Genomic DNA, 22078 nt, shown 5'->3' on the forward strand with positions numbered 1-22078 from the left:
TGTGTGTGTGTGTGTGTGTGTGTGTGTGTGTGTGTGTGTGTGTGTGTATGAATGCAGTGCCCACAGAGGCCTGAAGAGGTCACTGAACCCTTGAAGCTAGAGTTTCATGTGGTTGTGAGCCACCATGTGGATGCTGGGAACAAAACCCTGAACCTTCACCAAAGCACCCAGTGCTCTTAACTGCTGAGCCACCTCTCCAGCCCCTTCCTATACTTTTTGATCAATTCATTCTCTAATTAACCTAACTCTATTAATTATATAATTCCCATTGTTTTTCTCTTCCTACAGTAAGGATGGTGTAAGGAGATGCTCCCTCTGTGAGACCGTGGGAATTCACTTAGACACCAACCTTTCACAAATTAGATAACATTTCTTTGAATAGCAGTCTTGCTATTTACACATAAATATCCAAACATAAGTATATGCTATCCAAACATAAATAAATAAGAACATGCATGAAGTAGCATAAGAAATTAAATGCAGCTCGAAGAGTTCTTGGTTAGGTAGTGCTAAGAGAACTCTCAAGGAACTGGTGAGGACTGGTGCATGCAGCTTTCACAAATGTCTCCTTTCTGGTGTGGTAGGCAAGCTGTTGGAGAAACAGTGAATGTTGAATCAGTTCTGGGGAAAAGTGTGATATCTACCTTGAAGGACCAAGATCTAGCTTTTTGGTTTGGTTTATATTTGTTTTAACTTTTATTTATGTGTTTGTGTGAGTTTATGCACAAATGTGCACAGGTACCCACAGAGACCATTGTAGAGAGAATATCTTGTGTCTGTATGGATGTGGAACCTGTCAATGGTAAATCTGATGGCCTATAGCATAGGCAGGAAATAGGGAGGTGGAACATCTGGGAGGCAGAAAGGATTATGGTATAATGCCAGGCACGGGAGATTTGCCTGGGGGAAGATGTGACTAAACAGATGCACGGTACCAGAGCATAGGTGACCAGCCATGTGGCAGAATGTAGATTAGAATAAATGGGTTATTCTATGTTATGAGCTAGTCAGAGAAAAGGTTAGCAATATGGTCAAGGTATTTGTAAATATCTTTTGAATCTGAGTCTTATTTCTGATAGCATGGGGCTGAGAGGAAGAATCAGGTCTAGTTTCTACAGGCCAGAAGAGGACAAGACACCCTGAGCTGGAGTTATGATTTTGCACCATCTGATGTAAATGTGTGGAACCAATTCCAGTCATCTACTAACACGTGCTCTTGACACAGAGCCATCTCTCTAGCACCGGGACCTAGTTTTCAGAAAGCCTTGCTCTAATTTTTGTTCTGTAAAATGCACAGCAGGCTTTTGAGGGCTTTCCAGAAGGGTATTTAGTGCTACCCCTCACAGTAAGTTTCTGAGAGATCTTCATCACTGATGAACTGACAGAAGTGCAATTTATTAAATGGAGCAGCTATAGCACATCCCCTGCAAGCCGCGTGGATCACTGAGGAAAAGAGGGTGCAAAGAGTGTAAGAGCCAGAAGATGGGAGGTGACCAGGAAACTGCTTCCTGGACATAACAGGGATGCTGACTATAAGAGCTGGCAGTGGTTAAACCCTAGCATGGAGACAGGGTGGGGGCTGGGGGTATGGAGTACAAAGTCCCACTCTAGCTGAGGAACTATTGGTAATTGATAATTGCTACCAGAAGACAGCTCACCTGCTCTCGCTCTCTCTCTCCCTCCTCTCCTCTTTCTCCCTTCCCCTCTCCCTTCCCCTCTATTTATTGCATATACAATGTTTTGCCTGCATCTATGCCTGCATGCCAGAAGAGGGCAGCAGATCTCATTGTGGATGGTTATGAGCCACCATGGGGGTGCTGGGAATTGAACTCAGGAGCTCTGCAAGAACAGAGAGTCCTCTTAACCTCTGAGTCATCTCTCCAGTCCAAGACAGTTCCCTTTAAGGGTATGACCGCTGAGTGTGCCTAACATGCTCCAGTGAAAGGCCATACACACAAAAGCATATAGGCAGTACTAACTGGACTCTATATGTTTAAAAAATAAAAGGCAAAAAGTCGGGTCAATAAAGAATGGGGGGGGTGTGGATCTTGGAGGTGAGGGAGAAGGGTGAATATGATCAAAATACAATGCAGGAGATCCTCAAAGCATTGATAAAATTAAAAAAAAAATAAAGCAACAAGAGAAAAATGGAAAAGAAACTGTTAATGGAAAGTGCTGACGTATGCATATCTGTAGACATATTTTCTGAGACACGCACTTATATAATTTCCATTGCAATGTCACAAGGAGTTTCATTTATTCCTTCATGCATTCAACACAAACGCCTTCATAAATAGCCTGGTGAGTTCAAAGCCTCACCCTGTTTAAATAGTACTTGTCATTGTGTTTCCACCCACTTGGCATTCAATTGGACTTTTCCTCATTCCTTATGACAGTGATCTCTATAGGGTGGTACTCAGGCTCCCAGCAGTAAGAGGTGCCCCTCTTACTCTCTACTGCTGGGAACCTAGTAGAGAACTATTGGATTGGGAGCCCTAGGGAGGAGACTGCAAAGCCTCCAGGTTCCAGGATTCTGAGACTCATGTCCCTTCAGGAGCTGTTGCATCTGCATGGAGTTAAGCCTGAACAGTATCCCTTTCCTTCCTGTTTACTGTCTTTACTAGGGGATCAGTTTTCCTGCATCACTTCAAATGGATCAATAACAACTTCCAAAACAAAGAGTTCATTTCCAGACCTACAAAAGACCCCTCTTTGTAAAGTCAAGTTCTAATTTAAGGAAATTATTCAACGCATGGCTAGTATTGAAAGCCACATGTTTAGAGGTTTATGTCATAACTGATGTCAATGATAATGTTTACCATTCTAAAGGCACTTACCTGCTTTGGTAATGGGTCCAGAAGACTGCACTCATATTTATAAAGCACTAAGATAATACAAAGTTGAATCTCTAAGAGAGCAAACCACCTGAAAGAAAAACAAAAAAAAATGATGACTTGTCTATAAAAGATGCATGAATCCGTAACTCTATTTCCTAATACCACATACTCCACTGAGTGGTTGGCATGGCTCCATGGCTTTTGCTGCATAAAATGCTTAGTCAGGAGACCAACACAGGAAATGAGAATCTACGTTTTTAAAGATTCACTTTACTTTTAATTGTATATAAAGGTATATCTCTGTATGTGTCTGCATGCACGTGTGCATAGAGTGTGTGTATGCCCTGAGAGACCAGAAGAGAAGCAGACATACAGACACATGAACATATGTATGAATAAAAGCAGATAATTTTTTTACGTTGTCATCTTAGCTAAAGGAAAACATACAAAAATATGGTATTACCTGAATTTAAATATTTGAAATTTCTAGTAGAATTTTTCTCAAGTACCCACTGAAGGCAAATTTTTGGCAATGGCTAAATAAAAGCTTTAAGCATTTACTAAAATGTTGAGTTTTCTTCCATGGCTAACTCTAGAATCTGACCATCTGTGGCACTTCAGAAAAGAAACTTCATAACTCTGTTTTCTTTTTTTTCCCCAGAGTTCTTCAGAAGCAAGCTGAGCTATGTTCATGCTAAGAATATTTGCCCAACACTTCCAATGTCAAAACAGTGAAAATAATGAGGTATATTGTTTATAATAGATTCAGTTTTTACTCTTACAGGAACAAGAGTGCACATCTAGAAAGAAAATTCATTAAAATACAGACATGTTGAAAATTCCTTAAATACTTAGCACTTGTAGATTTTTTTCCCAATTGTAAATACTTGTCTAGACATAGCTGCAGGGCCTTTGAGAAAGATGACGTCCCAGCAAACACACTGCCAGGACGGAACGCAGCAAACCGGAAACAGTAACAACCAGGGTGAGGGGATAGGGTAAAGGCAGGCACAAAGATGCTGCAGAAACTTGGGGTCTGGAGAGCACACTGACCTGGATATTCCTGAAGGCGAAACATGAGACAGACCTTGAGGAAGGACAGGCTTTAAATAAGCAGGCATGGCATCTGAGGGCATTTCAGAGCCAGTGTATCAGGAGCTGGAAGCAGGGGTGTCTGGGGACAGTAGGAGAGGTAACCAGGACCTTACAGAGGTACAGCTGGGGTCAGATTATGGAGAACCAGGGGTCCTGACAGGATAAGAGAGTCTGACTGGCAGCTATGGTGTCAGGCTCCTAATGAGAGAGTAGCATTAAGGGCTTGTTCCAGTAAAACTCATCAGTGCATAGTAGTAAAAACGGAAGAAAAAGAGAGTGAGTGGGGGGCTGGGGGAGATGGCAGTAAACCATCAACTGGTTTCCCAGGAGAGAATACAGCTGGGATGCCAGAGTAGGGATGGGGTGTGTAAAAGACAACCCCAACCACCAGGTATCTTGGAGGATAGTGATATATATCCAAGAAACAGAATGTCTAGGGAGTGCAAGGATCAGATGGAATTACTGACCTCCATCTCGAACCTTTTGATTTTGAGTGAACACGTATTGTTGCTGTTGTTTGTTGTTGCTGTTTCTGTTGCTTTGAAGCCCCAGAGGTCCTAGAACACCATATGTGATCCCAGGATGTTCTCAAACCTCCTCAGTCTCCTGAGTACTTGGATGACAAATGGGAAACACCACATTCTGGCTTCCCTCTGACTTTTGAAGAGGGAAAAAAAATCTCTCTTTTTCCCTCCTAGAAGTCATGACAGGCCATGCCAGCACAGGCTGGAAAACTATCCCCGTTGCCAGGAGCAGGAGCTCTGCCGTGTATTCCTGGTTGCTATCAGCTGCAGCTCATGAAAATAGAATGCTCTCGCCCTGGAATTTGGAGAATGCAGCAGGCAGGCATAGCTTCAGAGACACCGTGCATTGAAGCATGGCTATTCAAGTTCAAGGTGAGGTGGTTTTCCCATAATCTCATCCTGCTAGGAAATCGCTGAGAAAGATAAAAATCAACTATGTGGCAGGAATACCGATTCAATGGGTCTGAAACTTTATCAGGATAGCCTGGGGGAAGACACAGCTCACTGGACTTTATCCTCTGGGTTGCTGACTCCAGAGGTCTGGGACAAGACACAAGAATCTGGGTTTTGTGCAGGTTTCTGGGTAGTATTTCCGCCGGTGGTGTGAACCCCACAGTTTGGAAATTGAAAGTCTAGACTTTCAATTTAGAGAAGAGAAGGAGGATATACATGCTGGGAGGTGTAAATTTATCATTCCTCTTAATATTATTGCATAAAAATAATTCAGTGGCTGCATGAAACAGTAATGGGCGTGGCACCAAGCTCTTGACTGGGGATAACATTAAGCCTAAACAAGAAGGATGACAGGCAGATGCTGTGTGCTGAGTAAGGAAAATGAAATGAAAAAAAAAAAAACCACAAAGACAAGAATGGTGTAGGAGTAAGATGGAAGGGATGTAAGAAATGGTGCAGAGGGTATCTGTCTCTGCTTCCCTCCTGACTGCTGGGTTATTAAAGCCATGTGACATCATGTCCAGCCAACCCGGAGGGATGCTGCTGAATGCTGTTCTGAACATCTGGTTGAGATTTACTTTTAAGAATGTGATTTTTTTTTAAAAAAAAATTTCCTTATTTTTATTTTCATGCATGCATGTCTTGCTTGCATATATGTTTGCATCACATGTGTGCAGTGCCAGCCAGGCCAGAAGAAGGCATAGATAGGATCCTCTGTAACTAGTTATGAGTATCCATGTAGGTGCTAGGCACAAGGTGAGTCCTCTTCAGGAATAACAAGTGCTCTTAACTTCTGAGTTGTCACTCTAGATGTTTCACATCAATTATTCATAAGAAATGCTGATCTGTCTCCTGTTTTCTTTGTAGTGTCTTCACATGGTGTGAAAGGTGGAAGTGCTGACCTGTCAAACAAATTAGAAAATTCTCTTTCCATGTTTTGGAAATGCTTGAGATGGGCTGATAACTACTGAATGATGCACCTGAAGGCTTTGGGTAAAGGAGAATAAACATCACCTGAAAGCAGTAGATGGAAAGAGAGATTCGGAATCAGGGACAAAAATTAAGAAAATAGGAACGAAAATACAAATAATCAGCTAGATGAAGAGTTGGATCTTTAAAAGATGAACAAACCTTTAGCCAAATTAGAGAGGAAAGGCCGAAATCAATAAAATCAGAAATGAATAGTGAGACATTACAACAGACACTGAGGAAATTCAAAGAATCATGAGGACAAACTTTCATGCACAAAATATCAAGTACCTACAATATACAAAATGTAAGACATGAAGGGAATACACCAAAGCTTTGATTGATGTTGAGAAAGGGTGTCACGAGAGTGTGAGGAGGGGCAGCCCAGAGATTACCACAGCTTTCCCAGCAGTACAGCATATACCTGCTAATGGTGTGTAACATAGTTCTGATGAGATATGATGGCATCCTATAGAAATGACAGATCTAAGGCTATTTAGAGTCTAAGTGCATATGGAATGCCCTCATCTTAGATGAAACAAGTTCTAAATAACTTAGCTACTCACAATAGAATTATTACCCAAGACTGAAAAGGAATCATAACAACTGTAGCAGTGGCTGAGCCACAACTGCTTAATACTTAACAAGGTGGAGGGAAGAAGCCATATGAGTATTAAACAGTGAAATGGATCTAGGGGAAGGAATATAGTAAATCATCAGTTGCTGGGTGAAGGGAGGTACCCTGATATACAAGAACAGGTTCAATTTGATGACACTACTATAGAACAATGTTACTTAGTGGTTTTAAGAACCTGGGACAAAATTGAGGAGCCCAGAAAAAGGCCAGCTCATTCACAAAGATTACACAAAGCTCTAGAGAAGTCTTCACTGATTTTTACAAAGATTAGTCTCAGCTGTGAATAAAGCCTTATTAGAACCTGATGCAAGACAAATGTTGATAGAGACCTTGATATTTGAAAATGCAAATACTGAATGTAAAAAAAGAAAAAAATCTATTAAAAGTGCAGGCAGTACTTACGGACAAGTGGATAAGGGATATGACTGATATTGATTCAAATGTGTACCATGTTAATATAGTCAGTCAAGCTCTAGCTAGAAGTCTCCAATATCAAGATGTCTGGTGCTTCCATTGTGGAAAATATTGTCATTTGCAACAAAATTGTGAAAAAGGCATCTCTAAGGACAGGATTTTTCTAACTATAAACAAAAAAGAAAGTCTAGGTTTCCAGGGGTATGTAGGCAATGTGGCAAGGGTTGCCATTGGGCCAATGAGTACAGATCCAAAAGAGATATTCAAGGAAATTTCTAACCGCTGAGAAATGACCTTGGGGTCCTAGCTTGAGACCCTACAGCAAAAACGTATGAGCTGTCTCAGCCAAAGAGTGACAAGCAGATGGAAAAAAGAGTGACAAGCAGTGGACACTTGGTATTGGAGATTTAATGCAGGATATTGCAGGCAACGTGGCTCTAGACTTGTTCACAGGTAAACAACTTATTATAACTGCTGGAGTTTATGGTCCTTTGCCCTCAGGGACAGTAGGGATGATCTTGGGAAGGAAAAGTTTGATTTTCTCAAGAATTCATTGTACATTCAGGAATTACAGATGAAGATTTCAAAAGAGAAATTAAAATTATGGCTTTTGTACAAAATTATGGCAATTTAATGCATGTGACAGGATTATTCAGCCACCATGGTTTCCTACAGCGAAGGCATCGATGATCTAATAGAGTTTGGAAATACTGGAAAATGTGTGTTCTGCCAAACAGTTGTTAATGAGCAGGGGGAGAATTAAAATTACAAGTAAATAATATTGAAATAGATTTCGTGGATACAGGAGCTGGTCATTTCACAAAATGTTGGAATTTAGAATGGCTACTTCAAAAGGTTTATCCACACTTTCTAGGACTTGGAACAAAATATGTGATGGGATAAAGGTGTGGTACAGAAGATCAAAAGGAATGTTAAAGCCTTATGTGGCTGACACACACACACATTTATGGGGAAGAGATCTTTTTACATCATTTGGGTACTCAGGTTGACATTCCTGCAATCCCATGGTAAAATAAGGGGTGAAATGGTAGATGCTCCTGGTGAAGATATTGATACAGGTCATCAAACAAACAAACAAACAAACAAAACAAGCAAATAAAAACAAAAACAAAAAACAAACAAACAAAAAAAACAAACCCAAGCTGTGCCAATTTAGAGGTGGTAGGGCACTGCTGAAGTATCAATGGCCTTATCTGTAAAATGGCTGACTGACAAGCCTGTGTGGATAGATCAGTGGCCCTTTACTAAGTAAAAATCACAGGCACTTGGGCATTAGTACAACAGTAACTGGAGGATCAACATATAGAAGAAGCTACCAGCCCATAGCACTCCCCTGGATTTGTTATAATCAATCAATCAATCAATCAATCAGGGAAATTAAGAATGGTGACAGATTTAAGACTCACTCTCATTTGAAGTTCACCCCCTGGAAACATCAGACCTTGAACCAGCAATGGGCCATCGGTCAACATCTACAGGACCAGTTAAAAATCAGACTGGTAAAAGACTCTGGAGACCAGTTCTCTATTTTGTGTTACCTTGAGCTACTGAGGTACATACTCTAGTACAACACCTATGAACTTTAATTAGAACTGGAGACCAGAGATGAATTACGAATAACACTGCCTATGGTTCCCCTACCCTCACATTTGACTTATGTAAATTGTTTGGGCCCAAATTGAAGAGGCACCCAAAGACTGCATACATATATGTTCTTTCATTCTCTAGGTCTTTTAGAAATGGGATTCAGCATATGGAAAATAGTTTATATACCTTCAGGTATACCTTCAGGTATATGTCTAACCTTTTTCCTTTTTCTTTTTGCTTTTTTGTCAATGATTTGGCTCACTGGAACCACTCTAAGGGGGGAATGTTGAGGTTTGCCCCTCCCCCAGCATAGTTGTAGCCATTTTGTTGCATGATCAACAGCTATTTGATACTGTTGCTGTAATATGCCTACCAGTCATAGACACAGAAAAAAAAAATGTCTCAGAGTAGGGTCATGTTGACCACATACCCTATTATGTTCTGTATGTTCTGAGTTTTGATAATAAGAATTTCTACAACCATAAGCTCCACTTAGGACCAATCAGAATAAAGTTCAGTTAAAACTGTTCTGGCTAGCTAGCCAAAATAGCTTGAGTCAGAGTCAACCACCAGGCAGCACTTCCTGCATCTGAACAAGAGGTCATTGTAGTGTTTTCCTTTATAAGCCAGCCCTGAGAAATCGAGATTACACTCTTAGCTTAGCACCTGAATTCTGTGCTATGGCCCTGATCGATCAGTATTAGGGCGTGTGTTTAATAAACCATCTCTGTTTGACTGTGATTGGTGTTTGTGTGGTTTGTGGGGCAACTCCTGGACCCCTACACTCTTAGCAATTTTCAAAAATTAATGGGAGATACTAATTGGCTGTAACCTACCACTGGAATAACTACTCAAAGATGATTAATTTGTTTCAAATGTTACAAGGAGATCCAGGCTTAAACAGTCCAAGCAAAGAGAGAGTTTATTCTGGTAGAACAGAGACTGCAAGATGCATATGTGGATCATACAGATCTCAAACTTGATTTGTGTTTTGGTTACTTTGCCTTCAAGTCATTCTTTTGGGCTCATATGCAAAGGAAAGACAGTATCATGGAATGGAATTTCATAGCACACAACAAAGCAAAAAATACTTACATAGAAGTTTCTGATTTAATCATAAAAGGTAGAATAAGACTATATCAATTGTCAGGAACAGACCTGGCAGAAATCATAGTACCTTGTATTAATGAGATTATGTCATTATGGGTAATCAATGAAGATTGACAATGAGCTTGTAAGCAACAATTTAGGAGAAATTAAGAGCAAATATCCCCAAAGCAAATGTATTCAGTTTATAAAAAGAACGAATTGGATCTCCCATGTATTGTACAAGAAATGCCAATTCTTGAAATACCCACAGTCTGTACTGATGAAAAGAATTTGAGAATGGCAGGCTATAAGTCATATGAAAATATAAAAGTAACTAATGCAAAGCTCATACACTTCAGTTAAAAAATCAGAGCTGTGCGAAATGTTTATGGTATTATTAGATTTTCCTGAATCCTTCAATATAATTATTGACTTTCAATATGAAGAAATAGTTGGTCTGCATATAGAAACGACTGAATTTATTCCAGATAATTCAAAATTAACTTTGCTATAGAAACTATCCATTATATGTCATTCATATTCGGTCTCATAAAGGCTTGTCAGGTCTATTAGCTCAAGGAAATGAAGAAACTGATCAATTATTAATAGAAAATGTGTTAGAAGCCTAAAGTTGTGACAAAAAAACACCATGTTAACAGGAAAGGTTTAAAGAAAATTCTATCATCTGGCAACAAGCCAAAGAAATTATAAAATAAAAAAAAAAAAAGAATGGGCAGTCTCATCTTTTGTACAACCAAACTCCATTGCCTAGTGGGACTAACACTAAGGGTACAAAAAGAAATGAAATATGACAGATGAGTGTGTTTCATTTTGCAGAATTTCGACAGCTAAAGTATGTCTACCACACCACTGATGCATACTCAGGGTTCAATGGGGAACTGCCTTGAGTTCCAAGAGGGCTGAATGTGTAATGGCTGGAAGTAATGGTTATTATGGGCAAGCCTGTACAATTAAGACTGACAATTCCCCAGATAGGCCTCCAGTAAGATGGAGTAACTCTTCATAATATAAAGCACATTGCAGGTATACTACAGAATCCTATAGGGCAAGCCATTCTAGAAAGATCTAATTGAACCTTAAAGGAAATGCTTATCACAGCTTTATTTGTAATAGCCAGAAACTAGAAACAACCTAAATGTCCCTCAACTGAAGAATGGATACAGAAAATGTGGTTCATTTAAATAATGGAGTACTATTCAGCTACTAAAAACAGAGACATCATGAATTTTGCAGGCAGATGAATGGAATTAGAAAATATCATCCTGAGTGTGGTAAACCAGACCCAAAAAGACATGCATGGTATGTACTCACTTATAAGTGGATGCTAGTCATACAGTACAGGATACCCATAACCCCACGGACCTAAAGAAGTTAAACAAGAAGGAAGGCCCAAGCAAAGATGCTTGAATTTTACTTAGAAGGGGGAATAAAATAGTCATAGGAGACAGAGGGAGGGAGGGAATTGGGTGGGAGAGGTGGGGAGTGGGACTGGGGCAGGAGCAGGTGTGAGGAAAGACAGGAGAGAATGCCAGAGGGGCAGGAGACTGAACGTAAATCTGCAGCTGCTGAGGGTGGGATGGTAGTAGGAATCTCTAGGAACTCCCAGAGACCTGGGATGGGAAAGGCTCCCAAGAGTCAATGTGGATGACCTTAGCCTAGATGGGGACATGGAACCTGAAGAGGCCACCTCCTGTAGCCAGTTAAGGTCTCCAATGGAGGGATAAGGACACCAAACCAGTCACAAACTTTTGACCCAAAATTAGTCCTGTCTAAAAGAAATTCAGAGACAAAGAATGGAGCAGAGACTGAGGGAATGGCCAACAAATAACCAGCCCAACTTGAGACCCGTTCCACGGGCAAACACCAATCCCTGACACTATATACACTGTTATGCTTGTAGACAGGAGCCTAACACAACTGTCCTCTGAGAGGCTCTACCCAGCAGCTTTACTGAAACAGATGCAGATACTAACAACCAAACACTAGACAGAGGTTGGGGACTCTTATTGAAGAGATGGAGGAAGGACTGGAGGCCCTGAAGAGGATAAGAACTTCACAGGAAGACCAACAGAGTCAAGCAACCTAGAGCCCTGGGAGTTCTCAGCGACTGAGCCATCAGCCAAAGAGCATACATGGGCTGGAAAGAGGCCCCAGCACATATGTAGCAGATGTGCAGTTCAGTCTCCACATCTGCCTTGGTCTGGCCTCAGTGGGAGAGGATGTACCTAATCCTGCAGAGACTTGATGCACTAGGTTACCATGAACCCTAAGGTGGGGGCTGCCCTCTCAGAGGTGAAGGCCAGGAGAATGAAGGGAGGGACACTGTGAGGGAGGACTGGGAGGGGGCAGTGTTTTAGATATAAATAAATAAATTGATTAATTTTTAAAAAGAAAATGCTTATAAAAGGAAAAGAATAAAGACCCCCAGGGTAGATTAAATAATGCTCTGTTAATTTTTTAAATTTTCTGAATGTTAATGGAAATAATGGAAACTGGGCTATAGGAAAACACGGTGTAATTAAATCAGCTTCTATACTCTTAGGATGCGTTGACATCAGAATGGAAGCCATAGAAAGATCTGTGTTGAAGACAGATTTGTGTTGAAGACCTCACAGGAAATGAGAAGCTGTGAATACCATCAAACTTATAAAGATTAGAATTGAGGAGGAGAAGTCTCCTGAAAACCTCAGCCTCTGACCCAGAAAGGGCTGGACTTAGTTCATTGAACATGTCTCAGTTTATAATTTCCCACTGTATCTGGCATAATTAGTGACTTAAACCAGAAAAGGGAAAAGACAGTGAGAATTTTGGAATTTTGGTTTCTTTAGAAACCACGGAAATACTATAAGAGTATGTTTTCATTTTAATACCAAGTGTGGGGGATGTGGGGCTGTTGCAAAGCAGCTGAGTGATTTGACCCGTGCTCTAGCAGAGTCATGGCTTTTCCAGCCGCAGATACTTTCTGCAATTGTGTGACATTTGGAATTCTGGGAATTTTTCATAGGGTATGTAAGTGCCAGGGTCCTGAGAAGTGGATTGGGTGGTTGTTGGCTATTCGGTGAGGTTGGGTGTGATTAGTTAGTAGTCGTGCTCAAAAGAGAGGAATAAGAAGAAAGAAATTAACCTTAGAGATCTCTATCTCTCTCCCCTCTGTCCTTTCTTTATCTAGTGATAGAGGATGGCACTGTGGGGGATAAAGGGTGGAAAAAAAGAAGAATCCACAAAGTACCAAAGGCCTGCTATACTCCACCTCCCAAGTGGAAGAATAACATACATGTGAAGTGGGAACTTCTGGTTTCTTTGGAAAGTCGGTTATGTCAAAGGATGTTTTGCCAGGGCACATAGTTGAAAGATGTCTTGCAAAAGTGGACATGTGAAAGAATATTTTTCTGGAGCAGACACAGGTGAAGGGATGTTTTACCACAGCACACATATGACAGGATGCATGATGAAGGAATGTAACAATGACCACGAGGACACTGGGAGCTGGAGCACTGGTTTGGTTTCCTCGAGCTCTGCTTTTGGTAACACTGCCAGTAAAAGAAACTTGCCAAAGAACTGCTCCTGAGGTTCCTGTAGCTTCTTGCCATTTTTTTAGGTGGCCTTGGGCCGGTTGGCGAAACTTATGTTTCTTCAGGATTGAACTACAGCTTCTGGATCGTGCATGGTGTCTGTCTGCCAAGAGGACTGGACTGGAGCTGCTGAGTCGTATTTGGTGTTTTCTACAGGACTGGACTGCTGAGAAAGAAGACTGAGCACACTCCTAAGAACTAGTGCTAAACAGGTCCACTTCTCCCAAATCCTAATAACTTTTCTCTTCTACTACCTCCAGTGGGTGTGGGCAAGAGGAGAGGCTGAATGTTTATTGAAGTAGGTTGGAAAAATGAATCACCATGTCTGTCTCTAAAAGCCTCTTTCTGAACAGGAGAGATGTGAAAATAACTAAAGAACAGCCAGTAGCCTAGTTAAATGATGTGAGATGTCCACAGGACCCACTGGAAGTATCTCCTTTCTCTCCATAGACAAATACTCCATTGCACCACAAAAGTGCCAGGGTTCTATTTTGCATATGAAAGGGGGGGAAGATTCTTTTCTGAAAATTTTGCTCAGAAAGGTACATGTTTTGTTTTGGTAGCATCCTCATCTAAGTGCTAAAGAACACCCATGCAATGCTGCAGAGCTTTCCACAGACTTAAATTTCAGCCTCATGGTGAAGTGTCAGAATTAAGTGGCCAGGAGTATAATGACAGCCATTCTGCTAGTGGCTTCTGTGCTCTTTTTGGTGAGGCATCAATCCTTAGCAAGGCACTGACAAAAGAGAAGCATGGTTTAAAATTAATAAGGCGCTCTGGCAGCCTGGCTCAGAGCCTTTGCTCTAATGACACAAGCGCTTCATCTGCCCTCATTCCTAGTCCATCTTCATAGACCCTAGCAGACATGCCCATGCTCCGTGAAATATCAGAATGCATTTCTAAATGTTAGAGAAATGTTAAAAATTATATATGAGTGAATGCTTTCATTTTATTCTGTTTACCTAATGGAATTTAAGGGACACTTTTATTTACAGAACATATTACTCAGAATAACAGGTAATTTCATTCATTGTCCATTAAATCCACGGGGATTTGAATTTGCTCATTCTTCAAAAGCAATGGGCCATTTCTATGCATTAAAGGATAAAAGCTATTCATGATCCTTCTCAAATGCAATATTATGCAAAAATAATTTACTGAATAATATATAACTGTAAAATTATATTATATACATTGTAAATCTATAGAAACAAATGTGCTTAAAGCTTCACAAATCCCAAATATATAATAGCTTTGATACTAACATACAGGTATGCTGAACTCCTGTGGGAGTTTTTTTAGTTTTTAATTGCTTTGTAAATTGACAGGATGACAGAGTCATTATTGAATTTTTTTTATTGATTAAAAAAGCCTTTTCTCACTCCACACTGATACAGAAGCTCTTTTACATGTAAGTCCTTTGTCACCTACCATGTGGCATCTTCCTCTAAGTAGGGCTAGTGTTTTATTAAATGTTTGTGTGCGTACACATGCATATAGGAAAAGAGAAGCACATGAAGGTCAGACACAATCTTTGGTAGCCAGTCCTGCCCTTCCACCTATAATGTGGGTTTTAGGAATTGAGCTCAGATGGTCAAGCTGGTATAGCAAGTTTGAGCCTGGAAAAGACCAGGGCTCTCTTTGTACATCACATCCACTCTCTCTAACCACAATAAACTCTTCAGGAACATTTGATATCTTTAAATCTGCAGTGTTTAAGAAAGTGACCTGAGTTAGGACATAGACAGTTCTATGGGTGAAGGGAATTTGTTTGATGTGTTTCAATGGTAACGTTAGTTCAGAGCTCTACAATGAGACATAGCATATATTCAGAAAGTAGTTACTGAATCAGTGAGTAGTTGTGTTAATGTTGGTTGCTCAAGAGCTATTTTATTGGTTGACTAACAGTACTCTAATCAATATTAACCAGGTCCTAACAGTACTTCTAATCTACATTAACTGGATCCTGACTGAGTTTTTTCAATACTTGTATGGTTTCCATTAGTAATGCAAGACACATCAATGACTTCGTAGCTTGCCCTGGGATACATTAACAGAACTCCCCACCTCACCCTGTGTGCAACACACACACACACACACACACACACACGGACTAGGAAATATTTTATGTGCCTGACCCTTTAAATCGCCCTATGCTCTCCAGTGTCAGTTACCCCTTGGACTTCTGGGAACAAGAGAGGATATAAAAAGCCAGTAGAGGCTGAGAGTAGGAGTGGGTAGAAGGATTGGGGAGTAAGCAGAAGTAGGGTCCAGGAAACAGAAAAGTAGGGTCAGAGAAGACTGTTGATGCAGGAAGAAAGAAGATTGAGAAGGGCTAGAGAAAGGAGAAGAGAAGAGGGGAGAGGGGAGGGGAGGGGAGGAGAGGAGAGATGGAACAGAGTGAAAATAAAAAACAGTTGAAAGTGAATTAGGTTAGTAGACAAGACAGTTGGTGGCAGTTGAGCCAAGAGAAGCTGAGCTGAGCCAGAGAAGATATTAAGAGGCAGATAAAAGAAGAACCCACAAACAACGTAGCTAAAAATAAAAACAACAATAACAAAAAACTACGCCCCTAAAAGTACAACCAGTTCCCATTCTTGAAAGATGAATTTATATATATATGTATATGTATATGTATATGTATATATATATATATATATTTCAAATTCTGAAGTCTTGCTATTATCACATTAAGTATTTCTTGCTAAAGATCAGCGTCTTTAAAAGCATTTGTTTGTGTGTATGTGTATCTTCATGAGTTTACATGAGCCACATGTGTACAGGTGCTCTTAGAGGCCGAGATTTTAGAAAACCTGGTTATGGGCAATTGTGAACTACCTGTGGTGGGTGCTGGAAACTAGACCCATGTCCTCTGCAAGAACAGGAAGCACTCTTAACTGCTTAGCCAAGTCTCCAGCCCCAGATTTACCCTGGAATTTTATACATATCACTTTGTACAGCCAAGCAGATATCCTCTTGTAAATGTGGGGACCAAGTAAAGCCAGCTTCTGATGGACATCCAGTGAAGCAAATAGAGAAAGCATGTCCCCTTGTAAGATCACCAGCTCTCAGAGAGTCCCATGCAAGACAAATTCTCAACAAATAATCCCATCTTTCTCTTCCACTTGAATCTGCTAGCTCAAGATGAGCCTGACTACAATGCTGGGGCTCTCCATTTTGCATCTTACTATTTCTACAGAAATTTGATAGCTCACACTGCTTACTCCTGCATGTTCATGTATGAAAGCCTGGACTTTATTAGTAACAGAATTAAGTGAAATTTTTAACTAGTGATTTAAAAAAAAAGTCAGACATAGTCAACAATTGTGTTCAACCTGTAGAGTCTGGTTATATGACAGACACTTCATTTCCTTTTTTTTCCCATGATGCAATAGAAGAGTGCATAGAAATGGGCTCCTCTGCAAATCCCTTTAGAACTCCCACTTCTTCAAAGAGGTGCTGCAGCTCTGTCATTGTTTCTGTTAGTTGCTGATGGCTGTACCAAATATATCAGCAAAATTTTCTGTTTACCCAGAAATTTCTGTTACTCTCTTGGGACCCCACCCCGCTGCCAGTGGCATATACTCCAGGAAACAACAGTTGCAAGACCATAAGAGTATGTGATTATGATGAACTTTGATGGTCAGCTGCATTGCAGGCAACTGTCTTTGACTCACTGAGTATTTTGTGCATGAGAAAATAAGTTGGCCCCTGCTATACCAATTAGGAATGGGTGTCATTTGCTGGTGTTTATATGAAGGATTCATAGGATTAAATTTCCAGTAGAAAGCTCTCTTGGTGTACTGTTGCCCAAATGAAGTCATTTGCTTGTCTGAACAATTTAAAAACAAAATGTTTCACGAGTTGCTTGTTTAAAATAAGGGACAAGGGGAAAAAAGAGATTTTTGAAACAGAAACTTAGTAGAAAACTAGAATTAATGAGATTTTTAAAAACAGGTAAGGCATAGTCAACATTTGTGCTCAACCTATGACATCTGGTTATATTTTACTATAATTATATATTTTGCTGCATTTTATGGTCAGAATTCCAAAAGGAAATGCTTAATTTCTCACCTCCAAACTTCTTCCTGCGCCTAATTTAGCTATGTTCACCATCTATGACAGCCATTTATATTCAAAGCATCCTAATTTTGAATTTCAGAGGCAACTTGGAAAGGAGCTTAATTCATCCTACAGATTATACTCAATCGTTGAGCGATGGATGTGAAGGCAGGTTCTCAAGGAATGGAACCTAGAGGCAGAAACTGAAGCAGAGACCATAAAGAAATACTGCTTGCTGGCTTGCTCCCCCATGGCTTGTTCAGCTACCTTGCTTACATGGCCCAGACCCATCTGCTTAGGGAAAGCACAGCCAACAGCAGACTGGGCCTTCCCATATTGATCAGCAATCACAAAAAAAAAGCCTTCAGACATGCATAGGACAATCTGATGGAGGTGATTCCTCTTTGAGGACTGACTCCCCAGATGTGTAAGTTGACAACCAAGATAAGCCAGGACACCAAGCCAACGTTCACAGACAACCTTTCTCCTTAGCCCATCCCGATCCAACGTCAGTAAAACTTAAGCTCAGAGCTTCTCTGTGTGAATATCCCTTTTGCTCGTTTGGCTTTCTTAACCTATAAAAAGTTCTATGTTTCCTTCAAAGGACGCTTTTCCTGTGAGATCAGCAACATCCGCCTAAACAGTTACAACAACTATTCTGAATCCTCAGTACCATATCAGACATTGCTGTTCTCCATTCCTTGAGGCAATTTATGAATCCCATGTCCACTCCTTGTCAACACAAAGTGTTCACCTCATGACAGTTGAGGATATGGCTTTCTCATATCCAAATCCAAATAGGATACTGCTTTGCATATAGGAAGAACCCAATACATTCCGAAAGTAAAATTTTTGCTCAAGTAAGATAATATTGGTTGACTGACTTACAGTTTCATGGTCCTCTTTATTGTATCCATTACCTTCATACTGAAGGAGATGCCTTAAAAGCTATCAGGGAGGGTGGTAATTGTTCTTCTTGGAAATAATACTCATCAGGAAATAGTCCACCACTGTCCCATGCCTCATGCTTCGCTGTAAATACTGCAGTCCTTGATTTTAATATCATGCCCAAAGCCAACGATGATGAGAAAAAGAAGTCACTATTCAGTATTTGTTTATTTAAAAAGACTTGAAAAGAATAACATGGAGTGTTTCAGAAGCACTGCACCTAGCATGACTTACAACATGATAAAAATGATGAACTTCTCGTTTGTTTAAGACTTGCTTTCCTGGCGCTAGAGAGATGGCTTAGCAACCAAGAGAACACAGTGCTATTGCAAAGGACACAAGTTCAAGCACCTCCATGACCACGTCACATCTACTGATAACACCAGTTCTGTGGGTTCCAATACCCTCTTCTGGCCTCTGTGGGCACTCACACGCATGTGCACATACACGCACACAGATACACATCCAGAGACGTAATTCTGAAAGTAACATAAATCTTTTTCTCTCTAACGAACCTATTTTCTAATACGGAAATAATAAAAGTCAGACTAGAAGAGCTGTGTTTTGCTTTTGCTGTTGCCCTGTTTGAACACTCCTCCTGCGACAGCTGACATGCATTTATTGTATAGAAATGATCAGATATACAGTACAGAAATGAGTATATGCTATATGGACGAGCACCCACCTCACCTCTCGCAAGGAAGTGGATACCTGACCATGTGTCCAGTTCTAAACATGGAACCCCCAACTCCAACTGTCTTTAAAATGTAGATATTCGTTATCAAAACGGAAACTAGATAAGCTCTTTAAAATGCTTCCATATTGTGACACATATATCACAAAGACTCGGGCTCTTTCTGTATCTCTGTTCTTATCCACAGGCTCCAATGTAGCATAAAAATTGCTGCTCTAAACACATGCTGCTTTGTTGTTGTTGTTGTTAATGATGATGATGATGGTGGTGGTGTCGATGATTGTGGTGATATGTGATGGGGATGTGAGAGGTGAAAGGAACACCTTCTTCTAATTATGTAAATAAAAGTCTCCTTTTGATATGATTGGACAATTTTTGTCAACTACCTTTTCCAGGACAAACATACGTTGCTAGGGAAACACTATGTACCAATCTGCTTGGACTCAGGCCCCTGAAATCAGTTGTAAAAATGAGGTTAAAATTTCCATGGTTGGCTAAGACTAAATTAAAGTTATTGGGAAGAGATGTAAGCTATTAAAAGCATACTGATACTCTAAAATGCACAGGAAAAACAAATAGAATAGATGCTTACAGAATAACAGTTGTAAATACGGACTGAGATTACCATTCGAATGATGAAGATAACTGACTTTTTTAAATTAAGAAATTATAACTTGTTAAATGTGTGTGTGTGTATGTGTGTGTGTGTTATATGTGTTTTAAAGGATCTGTAATGATTTCACTGAGTGAGATTACTACAATTAAATGCCAATAGTTCCCCAAGTGGGTCTCCCTCAATGAAGACATGGGGCTTATTTAATGCAGATTGTGAAAGGAAATGGATCATCTATTTTTCTGGTTGGAGAAATAATACAAAGAATCCATTAAACATGACCAGCAGAACGGAGCTGAGGACTCAAAGGCTGCTTCAAGATGTCATTGTCCAGTATATCCTCCTGCAGGCTGGTAAAGTTCATGCCACTTACTAATGTTCTCTCTCTCTGTGTGTGTGTGTGTGTGTGTGTGTGTGTGTGTACTTGCACAAGAAGAGGGAAGTGGACTGAATGCAGATACATTGAACTATAAAAGGTGCCAAGGTGACGGCTTCACAGGACCAGAGCAACCAGATAAAGGACCAATCAGGCAAAGTATCAATTGCTACCTACCTACAAGCCACCAAGGCCCTGGAACATTTAGGACAACACCCTAAACATCTATGACAATACTGTAGCTCAGCAAATGCACTCATCTAGGGAGATTCCCAGAACCTACTTTAACACAGAGACATCCAGACAGACAGAAAGACAGACAAAAAGACAGAAACACACACACACACCAAACCAAACCAGAAAACTCAGGCGTAAGGCATGCACCTTTAACCCTGGTGCTGAGGAGGTGGACACGGGCAGATCCCTGGGACTTACTGGGCTGCCAGCATAGCCTGCCTGGCCAGTTGCACGCCAGTGAATGACCCAAAGACAATGTGAGAAGTACCTGAAGGATCACACCTAAGTTTGCACCGGCTTTCCACATACACACATGTTCATGTGCACCTGCACACATGCATCACACGCACCTCCAATGACATACATGCGCACATGCAGGTGAGTAGTGCTTCAGACTGCCCATTCGTGAACTATGGAAGTCCCAATATCCTCTGGCACCAGCAAGCATAGCGTCTTCTTGTGAGGTCTCCTGAGAGAAGTCACCACAGACATTCCCTCAAAGACAGCCCATGCCAGCACTGACCAAACAAAGAAACTCTGCCCGTCTGGGTTTCCCTGTAACTTGATAATAAAGGACTGGAGGGTGAGTGTCCTCTGAGCCTCTGTCTCTTCCACACTCTCTGCACTCACACTGTTCAGCAGTGGCACTGACCTTCCAGGACACTGGAACTTCCCGCCTCCAAATGCCACGAAGTAGTCCAAGAAAATGTACTTATCTAAATTCGCCTCTTTCCAGCGTTCCTGTGGGAAGAAAAAAACGCTTTTTTAAGTCAGTCTTATATAAATAAGCTTAACTCTACTTCTCTTGGCTAGAAAACGATGCTGTACAGCTAATCCTTGCATACAAAGCTGCAGACTTGAGGGCCATTTTTTCCCTAGCCTGTTATTAATATCAGACACAATTGTGGTTTTGGAACGTCAACTTATAAACAAAAAGAGGCTTAAGAAGGATCCTATTAAGTGGCAAATGTAAACCACAATGTAAATCATCTACGAAGCCAACGTAAGAAGAGGAAAGCATTTATAAAAAGGCCTCGGGCTTTATCATAAACTTACTCATAATAATAAATCTAGTAACAAGACGCTGACAGAACTGTGTGCTGGAGGAAGCCCCCAGGATGTGGAATTGATACAGCTAGGTGCCAGTGCTCCCAGACTTACTGAAAGGCAGGCATGAACTAGATGACCTCTTAGGACTGCTCAGCGCCCCTCCCCCCAAGCATATGAAGTAAGAGATCACTGTTTTAATTTGCTGTGTTTTTATTTTGTGGGCTCCTTGGAAACCAGTCACAGAAACGGTTGCCTAAGGAATACAAAATAAGGCTTCCAGCAGAAGCACGGGCACTGACTCTAATGTTCTTTCCTGGTTTTATATAAAAATTCATCTCTAAGGATGCTCTTTCCACGCTCCTCTATCCGATCTGTAAATGTTGAGACATCTACATTGGAAATCCTACCGGTCCGCCGTCAGCAATCCTGGGCACAGTTACAAGAAAAATATGGCTGCTTGCGGATACAGATTCGGTTAATTTATGCATTCATATTTTTTGGCAAGAAACATAGAAATGATAAAAAAATAATATATGTTGAGAGAGAGAACTTACAGGTTTGAATGACTCAGGTTCAGGAAAATACTTTGGATTTCTGTGTAGCCAGAATGGAGACAACATCAACAGGTCACCAGAAGGAACTGTGTGATTCTAAAACAGAGAAGTCAGCTTCAAGTCATTTAATTTGAAATACATTTCAGGGAGACTTTCAGTCATTAAAAATAAAGGTACATCTATACTGTGAAAAAGACATAATAAGTGTGAGAAAAATTAACTTTCCTGGCCATATTGTGTGTGTGTGTGTGTGTGTGTCTGTCTGTCTGTCTGTCTCTTTTCCCTGGCACTGTAATAATGAGTGGTCACTGCCATACCTAGCTTT

At 40.6% G+C, this 22078-nt stretch overlaps 1 protein-coding gene across 1 annotated transcript in view; it reads right to left on the reverse strand.

Annotated features, from left to right (window-relative positions):
* Positions 1-22078, reverse strand: part of LOC114620488 (24-hydroxycholesterol 7-alpha-hydroxylase) — an 81895-nt gene that overhangs the window by 3309 nt on the left and 56508 nt on the right. Inside the window, exons 9-11 of the mRNA XM_028766575.1 lie at positions 21754-21849; positions 20802-20890; positions 2838-2925 (exon numbers count right to left, since the gene is read on the reverse strand). Coding sequence (XP_028622408.1) covers positions 2838-2925; positions 20802-20890; positions 21754-21849 — 273 coding nt within the window. The remainder of the gene's footprint in view (positions 1-2837; positions 2926-20801; positions 20891-21753; positions 21850-22078) is intronic.

This window comes from Grammomys surdaster, unplaced genomic scaffold (assembly GCF_004785775.1).
Source record: "Grammomys surdaster isolate TR1022 unplaced genomic scaffold, NIH_TR_1.0 169, whole genome shotgun sequence".
Taxonomy (NCBI): domain Eukaryota; kingdom Metazoa; phylum Chordata; class Mammalia; order Rodentia; family Muridae; genus Grammomys; species Grammomys surdaster.